Consider the following 20,053-nt stretch of genomic DNA (forward strand, 5'->3'; position numbering starts at 1 on the left):
AGACCCCAGAGCCTCAGGCACTAAAGTTATATGCATCTTCATCATGCTGTCTCCCCAACCGGACGAAGATATGCATTTCCATGCTTGGAGCGTTAGGTGTATTCATAGTAGAAGTGAAGTAAGGAGGCTCAAGAAAGCACAAAAGATGATGCTGCACATTCACAGCTATTTGTCAAAACCTTTCTAGGATTTTAAACAAGCCGCACTGGTGAACGGTACTGATGTGGACCTCTGCCAGGCTACCGCCTTGTGTCATCACAGGTAAGGAGTGCGGCTACGCTCAAGGGCAAGCAAGTCAGACGGCAGAGAGAGGGAGGAAAAAGCCATCCAAGCAGGGGGGGGGGGGTTTGCAGAACTTCTGCAGAGGAATGGGGGACACACTGAATGTGTCCTTAGCTCCCTCTGCCTTTTTTTGCCCAATATTTAAAAGATTTATTTATTTGAAGGGAGAGAGAGATAGAACCAGAGCATCCCTCTTGTCTGTGTGATACTGGAGATCAAATTTAAGACCTTGATCTCATTCATGTAGGTTAACATGTTAGCCACTGTACCCTCTCCTGGGTTGCAAAAAAAAAAAAAAGTTTATTGTTACTATTATTGTTAACTTGAGCATTGCTCAGCTCTGGCTGATGATAATGCTAAGAATTGAACTTGAGACCTTAGAACCTCTGGCATGAAGGTTTTTTTTTTCCCCCCCTAATCATCATGCTACCTTCCTAGTCTCACGCTCTGGTTTCTGATAAACTTTTTTCAGTCCAGCCACCAGGCTGAAGGACAGATGGTAATAATTTACTTCCAGCCCTTTCACTCCTTTGGAAATGACTTTTGCAATATGCAGAATTAAATCATACATTGCTTGAAATATTGAAAAATAAAATCAAGTTGACAGAAATGAAACTACCTTATAATCTGAAACTGAGGCAACACTGCTTATAACATAAGTCGTAGGTGTGCATCCTTGACATCAACATGTGCGTCTCCTGTGTATTGCTTTGATACTTTCTATCTAGTTAGTTAGTTAGTTAGTTAGTTAGTTATGCCAGAGCACTGCTCAGTTCTGGCTTTGAGTGGTGCCAAGGATGGAGTCTAAGGAATAGATTTATTTTGCATAATCATAATTCTGTCTCCTCCAGCTGAAACTAACATGTGTGTGTGTGTTCTCTTTGCTTTTCTGACCAGTTTTTATTTTTCCCCACATTTTATTAGTGATTTGACAGTGTTTTTCAAAATTAGAACTCTCCAGGAGTATAATTTTATACCTCCAAATGGTGTTTCCAAATCATTGTACCCTCCTCCAAAGTTGTGTGTCCCCTGAGAGGTAGTATAGTGGCTAGGCTGTTGCATTTAAATGCATGAAGTTTACTTAAAAAAAAACTATTGATAAAAATAAAAAATATCGACAAGACCATAGGATAAGAGGGGGTACAGTTCTACATAATTCCCACCACCAGAGTTTTGTATCCCATCCCCTCCCTTGAAAGCTTTCCTATTCTTGAGTATGGAACCAGGATCACTATGGGGTGCAGAAAGTGGAAGATCTGGCTTCTGTAATTGCTTCTCTACTGAGCAGGTTGATCCCTACTCCCAGCTTGTCCCTATGGTTCCCTCATGGGGCGGGGCTCTGGAGACGTGGGGATCCAGGGCACATCAGTGAGGTCCTCTGCCCAGGGAAGTCATGTTGGTGTCATGGTAGCATCTGGAACTTGGTGGCTGAAAAACATTAAGATTTAAAGCAGAACAAAGTGTTTACTAATCAGGAACCTAAAGGCAGAAGTGTAGCAGATGAGATTTGGGGTCTCCATTTTGGAAAAAAGTAAAAAAGCCTATTTCCTGAGGCCAGATAATGGCTCACCCAGTAAAGCACACACCCTGCTGTGCTCAAGGTTTTGCTTAGGAAATCTGACATGACACGGACACTCAGTGGATAAGGAGGCAGTGTTGTGCGGTGTCTCCTCTCCCTTTACCTCTCTTTCCTCCTCCTTGCGCTTATCCCCTCTTCACCCCCCCCCCCCCAGGAATATTTGACCTGGGGAATCTACTCAGTGTTGTTCTACTTGTATGAGTCCTGGTGTCATTCCTTAATGCCTCATAAAAAAAAGAAGAGTCTCTTTCATGGCATATGGGTGATTTGATTAAAAACAAAAAAAGTATTGTCAAGAAAAATTTGCATCAGAAAACACACTTCCTCTCAAAATGAAAACATAATTCTCAACCCAAAATCAATTAAAGCAAAGCTAGTAAATAATTAAAACCTAGAAGCTGATCAGTTAAAACTTTATTCTGAGACAATATTGTGCTTGAAAATGCTCCCATGTGTACACATACATTCACATCCTAGATTTACATTGCATCATTTTGATTTCATATTTAAAAATAATAACTTTTTTTGCAGAGCTAGGGCTTCATGGTTTCATGATTTCACTGCTCTTGGATATAGAAATATGGTTATAACATGGATATATTATGACGTCCTCTAGTGCCATAAAACCTCCCTTCTTGTGCCGGGGTTCAAACCTGGACACATATATGGCAAGGCATGTACTACCTAGTTAGGTTTCTCTGTAGCCCTGCCATTTTGCCTTGAAAAGTGTGTAAATTGGGGCTGGGTGGTGGCATGACCTATTGAGCACACGTTAAAATGTACAAGGACCCAGGTTCAAGCCTCTGGTTCTTCTCACTTGCAGGGAGGAAGCTTCTCAAATGGTGAAGCAGGGCTGCAAGTGTGTCTCTGCCACTGTCTCTATCTTCCCCTTCCCTCTCAATTCCTGTCTGTATAATTTAAATTTTTTTTATTAATTTTCTTTTTTTTCCCTTTTGTTGTCCTTGTTGTTGTAGCCTTATTGTAGTTATTATTGTTTTTGTTTATGTTGTTCGTTGTTGGATAGGACAGAGAGAAATCAAGAGAGGAGGGGAAGACAGAGAGGGGGAGAGAAAGATAGACACCTGCAGTCCTGCTTCACTGCTTGTGAAGCGACTCCCCTGCAGGTGGGGAGCCTGGGGCTCCAACCCGGATCCTTACGCCGGTCCTTGCACTTGGTGCCACGTGCACTTAACCTGCGGTGCTACCGCCTGACCCCTGTATAATTTTTTTAAAGCATATAAATTAGAGATTTCAAGACTTCAATGTAGAAGAAGGTGTATTTGGGAAGGCAGCAGTTTATGTCATTCTTCTTTTTCACGGCGTTCATTTTTATGAGAGAAATAGCAGCTGCTAACTGGAAAGAAAACCGGGTAGTGCCTTAGACTCACAAATACGTGATTCAAAGTCTAGGATAAAATGCTCATTATATAGGAAACTGGCTTTCTTTATCTCCCATTTAGAATGTAAATAGTATAGCTATATTTCTCTGCAAGCATTAAAAGTTTTTAAAATGACGAATATAGTACTGTTCTATAGTGACTGGGACTTGTGACGGTGTCTTTGGGTTAAAAGCCTAAAGTGGTATTGAGCCTTTAGTTTTATAAAGAGAGCAAAACATCGTTATGCAGTTGTTTCTTTCAATTCAGAGGGCTTTGCACAACCCATCTCTTTTAGTGACTGCCATTCTTTGAAAGAGATGGGATAACTGTGAACAATGAATTTGTCTTGTTGGGTGAGTGCAGAAGAAAAACATGTAAGGTCATTGCATTTTCTTCAAAACGGAGTCCCAAACTTCTCTCTGTTTTTTCCCTATGTTTAGCAGCCATTAGAGTCAGTAAATTTCCCTGTGTGTCAGTTCCTGATCTCCGTTATGAAATGTAATCACTGGGCAGCTATCACAGAGCCTCCTTAAGCTGCTACTGCTTTGCAATTCCAAATATCCAACTTTCATCAGCCGACCAGAATCTCTATTGTCCTTTAATAAAAAGGTAGAATTTAAATCAACAGTAAAGCCCTGATAACTCACAGTCCTGGGTCCATGTGTTTGGGGTTTTACCCAGTTTTACTGAGTTTAAAAATAAGAATTGTGTAGCGATTGCCTGTATTTATTTCAGGAAACACATCTTTTGCTATCCAAGGCGAGCGCTAACATACGCTAGTGCTGCGTGGTTTGTAAATATTGGGATTCACCATCGGCATCTCACAGTGAAGAGAGTAAATATTTTCACACTTGGGAATTTAAAAAAGGGGATAAATCCTTAAATTTTAGGGCTTTGATCTTTGAACTCATGGGGTTGCTAGACGTTTGAAGTGTGCCTTTGTACATGGCTGGTTCTCACTCTTGTGGTTGCTAGGAGACAGTCTCCCATAGGCTGAGCATCCTACTTGTTGCTCAATTTGGTCACCAAGAGTGTTAGTTAGGATAGAGTCCATTTTTAGATCTCTTTGAGAAAGTCACCTCTGAATCTTGAAAACAACATGCCAAGTAAGAGGTTGATCACTGAGAATCATATATCCTGTCATTTTTATTTTTAAGTTGGCGCGAATATTTCCCAGTTCTTCATTTGAATGAAACATTTTCTAATCCTTAATGCTGCAAGTCACATTCCTCCTCTGAGGGAGGTATTTATGATTTATTTGGACTACTCAGTAGAGCACATCTGGTCACGTAACGTCATTGATTCAGGGAAATGCTGTGGTTCTTTTGTGTCTATGGAGTAGCATGCAAACTTAGCACACAATCCATAGAGAATCACATGTGTTCAATCGGCAGTCACATTGTTTTAGGTTTATTCAAACACATTTCAAGAAAAACTAACTTCATATACATTTCCTTTTTTTAAAAATAAAAAAATGTATTATCTTTATTTATTGGATAGAGAAAGACAGGAATTGAGAGGGGAGGGGAGACAGAGAGGGAGAAAGACACTTGCAGCCCTGCTTCACCACTCAAAAAGCTTTCCCCTTGTAGATGGGGAACAGGGGCTCGAACCTGGGGCCTTGTGTACTGTAACATGTGCGTTCAACTAGGTGCACCACCACCTGGTCCCTAATACATATTTCTATTGTGACAATTGCTGCTTGTCACTTTAGGTCTCAGTGGGCATGTATATAACATCAGCACCCTGCCACATTTTTCATTGTCTTCATGGTGGAACTTAAGACTAAAGAACACTAAGGGAAAACTTGGCCTGGGTGTACTGCTTTGCATTAAAGCAGAGGACTCTGGGAAAGAGGGAGTGGGACAGGATGAGAGGACATTGGAGTTCCAATATGTCTCCTTGACACTTACCAAGGGGGATGAGAGGCTGTACTTATATATTCAAGATTATTCTACAAACCACTAGCCCCCTAATAAAAGAAAATAAAATTACAACTGGCTTACAGAATTGTTGGAAGGAGTAAGTGAAATAACATGTGAAGAAGTAATCACTTTAGCTGCTAAGAAAGTAGTAACTCAAATCTAGCTCATTTTTTTAAAAACTATATACTCTTCCATGTTCAGAGATAAATAAAATGATTAAATATGCATGTGTAATGCAGAACTCACTTCATGTATCCATGAACAAACATTCAATTCCTTCCACATCTCTTACCCTCGCAGATGGAACTGGGCTATTCATGACTATGCTTATTCATAAATAACTATAGATTATTCATAAATTAATAAACAGAATGCCACCCCCTTCTTTCCCCTCCCTTCCTGCAGGCCACAGTGAAATGTGTTATCTTTTGATCTGGAGACTTTTCTATATTTTGAAATCTTAGTTTTCATTTTTTTGAGGAAGCTCAAAATAACATATGAATATATTTATTTTAATCTGATTTACATATTATATATAAGCTTGCTTTTCTGTATTTGACACTGATAACTATGAAAACAGGTTCAGAATGCCATTCAGACTTTTATAATTCTTAAAAAAAATTTATTATCTTTATTTATTTATTGGATAGAGACAGCCAGAATTCAGAAGGTAGGGATGACGGAGAGGGAGACAGAGAGACACCTGCAATACTGCTTCACCACTCTCAAAGCATTCCCCCTGCAGATGGGGACTGGGGGCTTGAACTCAGGTCCTTGTGCATTTTAACATGTGTGCTCAACCAGGTGTGCCACCACCCGGCCCCAAAACTTTTATAATTCTGAGAAAGATTTCTATAATATTATCTTAGCTCATTCTGCTATAAACATGACACTTCCCTCCCTCTTTCCTTTCACCCAAATCTTCAAAGAATGTGTCAGAATGCCTTAGTTTCGTGGCCTTACTACACATTTTACTTCTTGTGATGGATAATAAAATGAGAGGGTCGGCGCAAGTCTGCATGAACAGGTTTATAGAGGAAAGCAAGTTGACAACTCACCATAAGGAAGCATCAATATTTATTTTCATGTATTTTCAGAATTAGAGAGTTTGAGGAAGCAGTCAGTTTTTTCTCCCAGTCTCTTCAAATTAATCCATGGTTTTTGGATGCTTTCACTGGACGGGGAAATTCTTACATGGAATACCATCATGACAAAGCCACGAAACAAGCTCAGAAGGACTTCCTGAAGGCTTTACATTTTAATCCATCGTACTCAAAAGCCAGAATCAGTTTAGGCTATAATTTGCAGGTAAGATGACCTGACAACGTTCTGGGCTGCGGAAGCATCTTTTAAATAAGAGAAGTAATGCATTTGATTTTTTATTGGTGATGGTTAAGAACATTTTACCCTCCTCTCACTTTAGTATGGAGAGTAACAGGAGCAAACAGAAGATGAGTCACAGGGCCTGATGTGCTGGTCAGATCTTCTGAACCAGTTTCTTTTGTGCCTGTACACTCTGCCCTCCCCACTCCCAACACACTTATAAGTAGCTGTTTGATTTTTTTTTTTTTTTTTTTTGCCTCCAGGGTTATCACTGGTTATCCTACCGCCTGCACTAGGAATCCACTGCTCCTGGAGGCCGTTCCCCCCCCCCCCTTTTTTGGTTGTTGTTGTTGTTATTGCTGTCATTGATGTTGGATAGGACAGAGAGAAATGGAGAGAGGAGGGGAAGACAGAGAGGGGGAGAGAAAGACAGACACCTGCAGACCTGCTTCACTGCCTGTGAAGCGACGCCCCTGCAGGTGGGGAGCCTGGGGCTCGAACCGGGATCCTTATGCTGGTCTTTTCGCTTTGTGCCACTTGCGCTTAAGCCGCTGTGCTACTGCCCGATTCCCAATTTTTTCTTTTTTTGAACACTCTTGACCAGGAACTATTGTGTTCACAAAGTTGCTTATACCAATTTGTACCAGTAAAAAACAGATTGGTGTGAAATTCTAAAGGTATTTTCCAAGAAAAGATACCAAATAACCCTTTTTTAAAAATCCATTTTGACATTTGAAATTTTAAACAACCTGCAGAATGTGTGGTCAAATTTTTAAGTTGCAGAACGTCCTGCCCTGAAAATTGATGTTTAAATTTATAAATAAGTGAACATGGCTGAGCTAAAGGTACTGATACTGGAGGTGATTGCCGACATTGGTGGTCCTAGTGATGCATGCCCAAAAGTTTATTAGTCACTCTTAAGCTAGTAATAACTCCTAAGAGGTAAATACAAAGTTAGCCTTTGTTGGATCACAGCAGACCTTTGCAAAATCAATGAACTCATTAAAAAAAAATTATCAGTGATTTAATAATGGTTTACAACATTCTAAGATTACAGGCTTATGGTTTCACATGACCCTTCTTTGCCCCCTTCCCTGTCCCCCTAATACGCAGCATAGGTTTTCAAAGTCTTAGAAACAGTTTGATCATTTTTTTTTATTTTTGCAAGTTCATAATTTCAATTTTCTATATTCCATATACACGTGAAACCATCTGGTAGTAGCTTTCACTCCTCACTACTTCACTAAGCACATCTATTTTCTCCTGCAGGATACAATGTCTTTTTTTATTTTAAATTGCAGTGTAGTTTGCTATTGAATACATTCTCCATAACTTCTTCATCCAGTTGTCTATTGATGGTCACTTAGGTTGCTTCCTCTCCCTGGCAATTGTGAATAAAGCAGCTATACACAGAAACATAGGGATGCCTTTGAACTAGTGGTTTCATGTCCTTGGGATACATACCTAGGAGTAGTATTTTACAAAGTCTTTTTTTTTTTTTTTAAAGACTTGATTGATTTTACACAAGAGAGATCAGAGCACTGCTTTGTCATATGTGGTGTAGGGACTTGAAGTCAGGATCCCCCAGGTATGCAGAGAATATGCTTTCCCCAATGTGGCTCCTTCCTGGTACTTCCTCTGTCCTCCAAACCATTAACTTACTCCAGAGGTGTTCATGCACTAGATGATTTGGTGATACTGAGTATGTCAGGGTGCTTGGCCATAGACTACACTATCTATCTGATAACCTCAAAGTCAATTTAAAGAAATAGGAAGCGGGGCGGGTGCAGCGGCATATCAGGTGGAGTGCACCTGTTACAACGTACAAGGACCTGGGTTCTAGCCCTCAGTCTCCACCTGACCTGCAGGGAGAAAGCTTCACAAGTGATGAAGCAGGGCTGCAGGTGTCTCTCTGTCTCTGCCCCTCTCTATCTCCCCCTTCACTCTCAATCTCCAACTGTCTTTTTATCCAATAAACAAAATAAAGAAAGCAAAAGAAATAGGCAGGGTTCATTCCCTAAGTAGTGAGGGCTGACTGCAGTCTCCATAATGTGTCAACTTTCTCTTTCCTTGCAACCAACCGACACTTACTGAGCACCTATATGGGGCGGGGACTGCTCTAGGCTTAGAAACACTGAGGTGAAGGGATCACCTTGTGTCTTCTTGCTGATTTTACTGCCTAGTGGAAAGATGAATATTCAACACTAACCTGAGCAATGGCACTTCATGTTTTATGAAGATCCCAGTAGGTATAATTAACCTGGAAAAGAAACAAAAAGCAAATCAACACAAGGAGGAATTGAATCAGGACAGGAAAGGACCCGAGAGCAGAATTAGAGGCCCGTTCACACACTGTTCAGGGGAATGACCGTCAACAAATACTTAACAGATTCCCCTACTGTGTGCCAAACGCTAGGGATAAATGAGCGAACAAAACAGATGCTGTCAGAGACAGATGGCGGTCATAATCCTGTTGTGAAGCTGTTTGCAGTTTATCAAATCTCAGTCTGCCGGTTTCCTTGTTTGTCAAACAAACTTGTTATGACCAGTTTGATTCTCGCAGGGAGGGTAGATCTTCTGGGAAAGGAAGTGTCTAGTTATCTTGGTAGTCACTGATAACATTTCTTATGGTTTGTATGTAAGAGTCACTGGGTTTGATGAATGTGAGTCAGCCTCTCAGACTTAAGTCAAATTGATTTTAGGAGTCAATGGGAATAAAGGGCAGACCTGGGGCCTTGCTGAATTAACCACTCACTGCCTTCCGGTGATAAGATACCTAGTCACCAGCTGACCTCTGAAAAATACTCTGACGTCATTCTACTACCTGTGGCCCTCTCCTGAACTTTCTTTTCAGGTGGTGCTAAGATTGATGTAGTCAGATGCTTGCTAGATTGACCTATATTTTCCCAGGAATGTGTCTAGATGTGTCTAAGATTCCAGGTACTGGCAAAATAAGTCTTACATCATTAGTTTATGCATTCATTTATTACACACACACACACACACACACACACACATCTGCTAACGTATAACTTGAGGATTAGTGCCCAGCAAATAACTATAATTTCTGTCCATGTAAACTCTGTCAATGTAAACTCTGTGGGGATTATTAAAAACATATGGTGGTGAAGATGTTCCAGTATCCAAGATTGGTATAAAAGACGCTGACAACTAAATGCTTTCAGCCTACATACCTAGTTGTATAAATCAGTCAAGTGCACTAATACACTCTGGTACAGTCTACTTCCTTGTTTAAAATACCTTCATTTTAGAAAATATAAGTATACCCTTATTAAAGATTTTATTTGATTAGATGGAAATCACAAGCATATGTCATGTTATAGGCTAATTCCTCCTCAATGTGAATGGTGTTTTAGATTCAGGGAAAATTCCAGAAAGCTTGGAATCAGTTTACAATTGCCATAGAAATTGATCCAAAGAACTACCTAGCCTACGAAGGAAGAGCTGTTGTCTGTCTTCAGATGGGTGATTTTTTTGCTGCAGTCCAGGATATTAATACTGCCATAAAGGTAAAAATAAACTTAGGTATCATTACTAGTATAAACTAATACTATCAATAAATGTGATCAAATAAGTAGCTCTTTGTTACCTTTTTTGGGGGAGGTTCTTGAATATTTTTTAATTTTAATAACTTTATTATTTAAAAAAATGTTTATTCATAGAATGGAAACACTCATAAGACCATAGGATAAGAGGGGTATAGCTCTACACAGTTCCCACCACCAGAACCCTGTATCCCATCCCCTCCCCTGATAGCTTTCCTATTCTTTATCCCTCTGGGAGTATGGACCCAAGGTCATTGTGGGATTCAGAAGGTGGGAGGTCTGGCTTCTGTAATTGCTTCCCCACTGAACATGGGTGTGGCAGGTCGATCCATACTCCCAGCCATTCTCTCTGTCCCTAGTGGGGAAGGGCTCTGGAGAGGTGGGGCTCCAGGACACATTGGTGGGGTTGTCTGCCCAGGGAAGTCCAGTTGGCATCATGGTAGTGTCTGGAACCTAGTGACTGAAAAAGAGTTAAGATATAAAGCCGAACAAATTGTTGACTAAAGTGACTTGCTGTACAGAATAGTTTTATTTTCTTTCTTTCTATTTATTTATTTATTTATTTATTTATTTATTTATTTATTTATTTATTTATTTTCCCTTTTGTTGCCCTTGTTTTATTGTTGTAGTTGTTACTGATGTTGTTGTTGGATAGGACAGAGAGAAGTGGAGAGATGCGAGGAAGACAGAGAGGGGGAGAGAAAGATAGACACCTGCTGACCTGCTTCACCGCCTGTGAAGCCACTCCCCTGCAGATGGGGAGCTGGGGCTCGAACAGGGATCTTTACGCTGGTTTTTGCTCTTTGCGCCATGTGCGCATAACCCACGGCACTATCGCTGGACTCCCCCCCCCCCTTATTTTTTTAGCTAGTGATTTTGAACAAAGAGTTAACTATGGTCAGTTTTAGAACCTATAGGCATCTAACATTCAAAAACCAAATTCCTAATTACTGTTGATTCCTTTCAGTAAGTGCTGTTTATGTTGTGTGAAAACATCACTATTGATTTGGGATAAATTGGATGGAATTGGACAAGACGATGCTCAGAGAAGCAAGTTACAAAGAGAAGGACAACCACAGAATGGTTTCACACTCATATTCGGAACTTATAGAATTGACTATATGAATGTGAAAAAAAAGTCAGATGTCTCCAAGACTGTGGGAGAACTATAGTCCTTATCTATGGGGGTGGGGAAGGGAACACAGGCCTTTGGTGATGGGAGGGGTGAAAAAAATAAACGAGTAACAATAAAACAGTTTTCTTTTTTATAAGTGATTTTTAGAACTATAGTCAATTTTATAACCTAAGTACATCTAACATTCACAAATCACATTCCTAATTATTGCTGATTCTTTTTCAGTTAAGTGCCATTTATGTTGAATGAGGGCAGTAATATTAATTTGTAATAAAAATTAGTACAAAACAATGTTTCAGATTTGGAAAAGGAACGGTGTAAATCCCTGGATTCTTCTGCAGTGAAACAACACACAGAAACCTCAAGTTTTGAAGCCAGTGACAGAATATCTTTTCTTCTTGATTTTAGATATCTTACTGTAGATTCAGGTACTTACTGTAATATTTGAGGTGAGAAAGGAAATAGCTGAGAGATAGTTACATTGTCTTGGGATGAATAAACTGAACTCATTTATTTTCCAACTTTACCTGGTTAAACATATGAACTTTCCCCCTTGTGTCTAGTCCTTTGGAAAAGAGCTGAGCCTTTAAAGTGCTAAGATTCTTTGTCCGACTGCAACCAAATCCACAAAGTGTCGACACAGAACCGACTTGAGACCCAATATTTGTTCAAATGGGCTTTCACCTGCCCTATAAAATTACTAGCTTCTCGCAAGCAGATTTCATAACGTTTATTTATTTACTTATTTTGCAGACATGAAATCGGAGCTAAATGCTCTTCCCAGATGGCTAAATGCTCATGCTATTGTATTGCAGATCAATACCACAGCAGAATTCTTAACAAACCGTGGTGTGATTCACGAGTTCATGGGTCAACAGCAGAATGCAATGAAGGACTATCAAGCAGCCATTTCTCTAGACCCCACGTACTCCCTGGCTTACTTCAATGCAGGAAATATCTACTTTCACCACAGACAATTTTCCCAGGTAATGTGAGTTTTCCTGAACATTTTCTTCTTGACACTAAATGGTTTCTGGCACTAAATGGTTTCTTTGTTTAGCTCGTAGTCTCAAAACTGTTCTTATGTCTCAGGCCAATCATTCGTTCCCTCTTTGTTTCAGTGATGTTCTCTTTCAGAGGAATGTTTGTTGATATAATGTTTCTATCTCTGTGGATTTATTCTCCTTATTACCACCGACCAAGCTCATAGGTTGGGTAAATGGTCTTTCAGACTTCCCATCAAGTGTCCACAGCTGGGCTGCTCTCCACTGTTCCTCTTTCTGAACCTGATTGGGGGTGGGGGGTGGGGCTATGCTCCCCTGTAGCTGAACCTCAGACAAGAACTTCTTTCATGGAAAGATTATGTGATTTATCTGGATTTCTAACTTTGCTAAACTGTAGTGCTCTTTGTCGTTTCTCATTTTATGGCACCTTGCTCTTTTTGAACTTCCTTTCATAATGACTGAAAAAAAAGTGGCAGGTTATTAGCTTAATTTTTTAAAATTTTCCCTTTTGTTGCCGTTGTTGTTTTTCCAATTTTTATTGTAGTTATTATTGTTGTTGCTATTGATGCCGTCGTTAGGACAGAGAGGAATGGAGAGAGGAGGGGAAGATAGAGAAGGAGAGAGAAAGATAGACACCTGCAGACCTGCTTCACCGCCTGTGAAGTGGCTCTCCTGCAGGTGGGGAGTCGGGGGCTCGAACTGGGATCCTTATGCCGGTCCTTGTGCTTCGCACCAGGGATCCTTATGCCAGTCCTTGCGCTTCGCACCAGGGATTCTTATGCAGGTCCTTGCGCTTCGCACCACGTGCGCTTAACTAGCTTAAGTTTTTTCTTTTTTACTAGATAGGACAGAGAGAAATCGAGAGGTGAGGGGGAGGAAAACGAGAGAGAAAAATAGATGCCTGTAGCTCTAATTCATGGCTTGTGAAGCTTCCCTTTGGCAGGTGGGTAGTGGGGGCTGAACCCAGGTCCTTTGCCCATAGTAGCATGTGCTCAACCGGTGTGCCGCCAACAATGACTAGCATTGGGATCATGATAAAAAAAATAATTTGGAAATTCCTTTATAAAAGCCTCCTTATAGACATGAGCTAGGTATGTCTACATATATGTCAGCCAGCACTTATTTTTTTGAGCTTTTAGTTCACATAACACCAGTTGTTAAAATTGGACATTTTTTTATAAATGTATTAGAACTCAATTGGGTTGATCGCTATGACTCCTGACTCATTTCAGCTTATCCGAATATCAGCGTTCTCTGTACTAAGGATGACATCTTTCTGAGCAACATCATGAGAGGCATCTTCCTTTGGCTCACTTCTTTCTCCTTTTTTTAAAATTTTTTAATATTTATTTATTTATTTATTTATTCCCTTTTGTTGCCCTTGTTGTTTTTTTATTGTTGTAGTTATTATTGATATCGTTGTTGCTGGATAGGACAGAGAGAAATGGCAGTGAAGCAGGTCTGCAGGTGTCTTTCTCTCACCTTCTCTGTCTTCCCCTCCTCTCTCCATTTCTCTTTGTCCTATCTAACAATGACGACATCAATAACAACAATAATAACTATAACAACAATAAAAAGACAAGGGCAACAAAAGGCAAAAATAAATAAATAAATAAAAGAATTTAATGCTTGCATCTGACTTTGATATCCTTGTCTAAATTTTAGTCTTTGTTCTTCAGTTACATATATTCAATTCTCAGGACCAGTCATTTTGCAAAAGCTTTTTGGCTAACCAATCATTTCTTGATTGTAATTAGACTGCCAGTAGTGGAGTCCCAAGAAAAGACTTGTAAGAATACTATTTCTTGATTTTTTTTCCCCTTCATGTTAATAAGGATTTGCTTGCTCTTTATATTGGCAACTTGTCTGGCTGTTAAATTCTCTTCTTTTGTGGCGTATCTTGTAAATGTTTTACTCTTTCCTGGTTCATGTTGACTTCAAGAAGTTTCATGCAGATCTGACTTCTGTTTTGTATTTTTATTGGTTATTTATTTTTGCTAAGATAACAAAAAAATTAAATAAAATGTTTTACCAATGTGGAAAACTAAAAAATGTTATACATTTGAAATGTTACTGTATTTTACTATTGACTGTAAACCATTAATCCCCCCAATAAAGGGGAAAATGTTATACGAAGATTTGTTTTCGAGTTGACCATGGTGGGGGGTGTCAAATTTATCAAGTGCAATGTGTTTTCAGTGTGTATATTTCAGAAGATTCTGTTGAATGTAGTGTATGATGCCTTTTGGTCTCACTGTTTTGACTTCTCTTTCCCCACCACTGGGCATGCCAACTATGGATATTATGTCTCCTTTGACTTTATATGCCAATTTGACCTCAAAATTTAGCTTTCAGTTTCTTTTACTGTTTCCTTTGCCCTTTGCATATTTCTCTTCTACATTTGTATAGCTTCCCACGATATCTATTATCTTGCCTTGAAGCCTTATAATTTAAGATTCTTAAAATATTTTTTCTCATTCAACTCCATTTCCATGCCATAACTTCCAAAACACCTGTTATCTGAGACTCTTTTATTTTATTTTTTAAACAAATAAATAGCAAACAGCAAACCACTTACGCTTTCAAAATGCTTGCAGATAGTTTCACTCATGATGCCAAGAGAGTTAACAAAGACCAATAAGTGGAAATGGGTAGTTTCCCCTCTCTTTTAAATCCTAAACATGTATGAAAACAGAAAATTACCCTGGGCCTGGGCCTTCCACGTCCTCTTCCTCCTCTTCCTCCTCCTCCTCCTTCAGTCTTTAATCTCATTAGCTCATTTCACAGTGCAGTGAAATGTTGCGACCCCATAGTCCCAGACTGGTAAAGTTTAAGGTAATGGTATCCTGGCTTGTCAGCCTGAGAAAGCATTCACTCTAGCGACAACAACCTCACTTATGCCTTACGCAATTGTACCTTTGCCGAAATGCTCTGTGCCAGCGGCGTTGGGCTTCACCACTGAGGTCAACCAGCCTCTTCACTAACAAGCTGTTAAGAGGCATGTTCAAACTTGAGAGAAATTTAACTCAGCTAAACCTAGGTTGCCAGGGAAGGCACATAATAAAGGGAGCGGGGAGGGGGCACATCTGAAGGGAAAATTAATAAAACTGCCACGATGAGATGACTGATTAGAAGAAGGAAGTGAGAGAGTCGGGCAGGAGCGCAGCGGGTTAAGCGCATGTCGCGCAAAGCGCAGGGACTGGCGTAAGGATCCTAGTTCGAGGCCCCGGCTCCCCACCTGCAGGGGAGTCGCATCACAGACGGTGAAGCAGGTCTACAGGTGTCTATCTTTCTCTCTCCCTTCTGTCTTTTCCTCCTCTTTCCATTTCTCTCTGTCCTATCCAACAACAACGATATCAATAATAACTACAACAATAAAAAACAACAAGGGCAACAAAAGGGAATAAATAAATAAATATTAAAAAATTTTAAAAAAAAGGAGAAAGAAGTGAGCCAAAGGAAGATGCCTCTCGTGATTTTGCTCAGAAAGATGTCATCCTTAGTACAGAGAACGCTGATATTCGGATAAGCTGAAATGAGTCAGGAGTCATAGTGATCAGCCCAGTTGAGTTCTAATACACTTATAAAAAAATGTCCAGTTTTAACAACTGGTGTTATGTGGACTAAAAGCTCAAAAAAATAAGCGCTGGCTGACATATATGTAGACATACCTAGCTCATGTCTATAAGGAGACTTTTTTTTTTTAATATATGTTTATTTATTTATTCCCTTTTGTTGCCCTTGTTTTTCTTTTTTTTATTTTTGTTGTTGGATAGGACAGAGAGAAATGGAGAGAGGAGGGGAAGACAGAGAGGGGGAGAGAAAGATAGACACCTCAGACCAGCTTCACCACTTGTGAGGTGACCCCCCTGCAGGTGGGGAGCCGGGGGCTTGAACCGGGATCATTACGCCAGTCCTTGCACTTTGCGCCACCTGCGCTTAACCCGCTGCGCTACCGCCCGACTCCCTATAAGGAGACTTTTATAAAGGAGTTTTCAAATTATTTTTTTTATCATGATCCCAATGCTAGTCTATAGATCATACTTTTAGAGGACTCCTTCCAGCGTAATGACAAATTGTGAATAATCTAGAGTCTTCTATCTTCTTAAAAAGTTGATTTTTGTATTTATCAAAAAGTGTATTCATTTATTTATTTATTTATTTTCAAGGGGCAGGACCAGGGCACTGCTCAGCTCCAGTGTATGGTGGTGCTGGGGATTGAACATGGGACTACTGGGGCCTCAAACATACAAATAATTTGTTTCAAGTTGAGCTATTTCCATAGCCCTTGGTAAAATGATATTTGCTTGTTTATTTATTTGTTTATTGCATCCAGGGTTATTGCTGGGGCTCAGTGCCTGCACTACAAATCCACTGCTCCTGTGGCCAGTTTTTGATTTTTTTGGATAGGATAGAGAGAAATGGAGAGAGAAGAAGGAGAAAGAGAGGAAGAAAGAAAGATAGACACCTGCAGACATGCTTCACTTCTTGTGAAGTGGCCCGCTGTAGGTTGGGAGCCGGGGGCTTGAACTGGGATCTTTGCTCCCGTCCTTGCACTTCTTACTATGTGTGCTTAAGCCAGTGTGCTACCACCCAGCTGCCGTAAAATGATTTTATCCACTGCTTGCTATAGAACTTTTAAAAATTTCTTTTCTGTAGTATTGCTGAGTTGTATCCCTATTTGGCATCCTTTAGATCATTGTTTTGAACATTTTTTTGATTTCTTTAATTTTTAAATACTTTAGTTTTATATGAAAGAATATTAATTTTTTTAAATCTCTGATAGTCTCCAGAACAACTGACACATGGTTAGAACCAAAGGCAGATTAACTTCTGTCCGCTTTATGGTTACTTTTTCATTCTCTTTTTATTTTATTTTATTTTTCCATTCTCTTTTTTAAAAGATAGATTTATTTATTTATTGGACAGAGATAGCCAGAAATCAAAAAGGAAAGGAGTTAGGGTGGGAGAGAGACAGAGAGACACCTGCAGCCCTGCTTCACTACTCGCAACACTTTCCCTCTACAGGTGGGGACCAGGGGCTTGAACCTGGGTCCTTCCGCATGATAACACATTCACCTCCCTGCCCCACTTTTTCCATTCTCCTGACAGCACAGCTCTTTGTCAGCTGTGTCTCAGATGAAATGCTTCCCCTTCCTCACGGTGTGCTGCTAGCCTTCATTTTACATTAAGAGTAAAAGAGCTTCAAATCACCATCTAGCTGCCGATTAAAATGTATTCTGTGTCATTATCTTCATATTTTACAGGCCATTGACTACTTCTCAAAAGCTTTACAGTTTGAGCCAGGAAATGAATGTGCTACCATGAACCGAGCTATTGCAAATACAATACTGAAGAAATATGAAGAAGCAGAAAAAGATTTCGCATGTATAGTTGAAAGCTGTCCCCTTTGGTCTGCAGTGTATTTTAACAGAGCATACTTCCACTGCTGCCTAAAACAGTATGAGCTAGCTGAGGAAGACCTCAGTAAAGGTATTTTTTTGGTCTTTTTTTTTTTTCTTCTGTCACTTCTTCTGTCATATATATATTTGATTTTTATTTTTATTTTATTTTTTTTTTTTTTTTGATTTTTATTTTTAAATGAAAGGGCTACTTCCTCTCCCTCTCTCTTTGCTTTAAATTTTTATTACATTTATTTATTGGATAGAGACAGCCAGAAATTGAGAGGGAGGGGGGGAGAGAGAGGGGAAGAGACTGAGAGAGACACCTGGAGCCCTGCTTCCCCTCGTGAAATTTTCTCCCTGTAGGTGGAGATGTGTTTGCTTTTAGATGCCAGAAGAACATCATGAGATCTATTTGTCTAGATAAACTTTAATAAGAATTAATTTTTCCTTCTTCCTCTCTTCTCCTCCTCCTTTTCCTTCTCCTTTTTTTTTTTTTTTTTCTCTTCACCAGATTTCACTGGGGCTTCATGCCTGTATAACTCCACTTTTCCTGTGGACTCATGTTCTCCTCCCAGATAAAGGGTGAAAGATAGAGAGGGAGAGAGAAATAGAGACATCATATCACTACTTGTGAGCGATGACTCACAAAGACTAAGGGTTCTGTTTGCTTGGTGCTGCCATGTGGTGACTTGCTGGGGTTTGAACCTGAGTTTTAGTGAGCTCTACTAGGTGGACTACCTACCAGCCCCAAGAATCAATGCTTTTCAGAGTATAGATTTAATGTAACCAATAAAGATCCCATGGAATATTTTAGCCTAAACTTTGGTAACCACACGCACATAGAAGATAGCCTTTCAGGGGAGTCGGGCGGTAGCGCAGTGGGTTAAGCACAGGTCATCACAAAGCGCAAAGCGCAAGGCCTGGCGTAAGGATCCCAGTTCTAGGCCCCAGCTCCCCACCTGCAGGGGAGTTGCTTCACAGGCGGTGAAGCAGGTCTGCAGGTGTCTGTCTTTCTCTCTTCCTCTCTGTCTTCCCCTCCTTTCTCCATTTCTCTCTGTCCTAACCAACAACAATGACATCAATAAAACAAGGGCAACAAAAGGGAGTAAATAAATAAATATTAAAAAAAAGAAGATAGCCTTTCTCTTTTTATAATTTTTTAAAAATTATCTTTATTTACTGCATAGAGACAACTAGAAATAGAGAGGGAAGGGGGAGATAGAGAGTGAAAGGAAAAGAGAGACACCTTCACCACTTGCAAAGCTTTCCCCCTGCAGGTGGGGACTGGGGCCTTGAACCAAGGTCCTTGTGAATTGTAACATGTGTGCTCAATCAGGTGCACCACCACCTGGCCCCAAGAGATAGCCTTCCAATGAAAAACACTGTACTGTGTTTCAAGTTAGTTTTCTTAGGGAGATTCAAATTTGTCATTTAATCAAGTACTTAGGTAGCTTTTAAGAAACTATTTTTAAGGCCAGGAAGTGGTGTACCTGGTTAAACACTCACATTGCAGTGTGGAAGGACTGGGGTTCAAGCCTCTGGTCCCCATCTGCAGGAGGAAAGCTTCACAAGTGGTGAAACGGGGATCTAGGTGTCTCTCTGTGTCTTTCCCTTTCTGTCTTCCCCTCCCCTCTCAATTTGTCTCCTTTGCATAATAAATAGATAATAAAATGATAAAAAATATTTTCAAATAAGTCATATTAAAATTCTTATCATAAAATGGATATTTTAAAACAAATATTAAAATGTCTTTCTTTTCCAGTCCTGTCTTTGAACCCAGATGATGCTCTTGTATATAATCTTAGAGCAGAAGTTCGGGTTAAACTAGGCCTTATGGAGGAAGCTATGGACGATTACAACCAAGCACTTGACCTTCAAGACCATGCCCCAGCTATATGACTCCATGACTGTGGTTTATCCAGCTTCTAGAAACTGAATTGCAGTATGCAGAAGTTGAGCTCCCTTCATTACTGTGTTCATTACATTGGTACTTCGTCCTTAAAAACCTTTTTAGTGCATTAAAAAACAAACAAAATAACGCTTGTGTTGCATGCTATTTACTCGATGTTTGGGATCATTTTCAGCATTTTTGGTATAACTGCTGACAACTGACTTTCTTTGTAGAGTGTGGAATTTACACGGGCATCTTTCTTTTTTATTTTTTAAATTTTTATTTATCTATTTTATTATTGATAGAGACAGAGAGACGCTGAGTGTGGAGGAGAAGATAGAGAGGGAGAGAGACAGAAATACATGGCAGCTCTGCTTCACCACTTGTGAAGCTTCCCCCCTTACACACTGTTGTGTGCACGCTTAACCAGTCCATCGCTGGGGAGCCAGAGACGACCCGAACTGCCCCTGCGGCTCCAGACAGACTATGACCCACATAGTCAACGACTGCCACCTCTCCAGATTCAAAGGAGGTCTCGAAACTTGACATCAGGCTCAACCTGAC

At 40.0% G+C, this 20,053-nt stretch overlaps 1 protein-coding gene across 2 annotated transcripts in view; it reads left to right on the plus strand.

Moving 5' to 3' along the window:
• TTC6 (tetratricopeptide repeat domain 6) overlaps positions 1-19,634 on the plus strand; it is a 201,418-nt gene extending 181,784 nt beyond the window's left edge. For both annotated transcript variants that reach the window (XM_060175452.1, XM_060175453.1), the window contains exons 27-32: positions 188-261; positions 6,263-6,473; positions 9,866-10,018; positions 12,005-12,175; positions 17,461-17,686; positions 19,361-19,634. In XM_060175452.1, coding sequence (XP_060031435.1) covers positions 188-261; positions 6,263-6,473; positions 9,866-10,018; positions 12,005-12,175; positions 17,461-17,686; positions 19,361-19,497 — 972 coding nt within the window. In that variant the 3' untranslated portion in view covers positions 19,498-19,634. The remainder of the gene's footprint in view (positions 1-187; positions 262-6,262; positions 6,474-9,865; positions 10,019-12,004; positions 12,176-17,460; positions 17,687-19,360) is intronic.
• Positions 19,635-20,053: the final 419 nt, after the last annotated feature.

Source organism: Erinaceus europaeus, chromosome 16 (genome assembly GCF_950295315.1).
Source record: "Erinaceus europaeus chromosome 16, mEriEur2.1, whole genome shotgun sequence".
NCBI lineage: Eukaryota > Metazoa > Chordata > Mammalia > Eulipotyphla > Erinaceidae > Erinaceus > Erinaceus europaeus.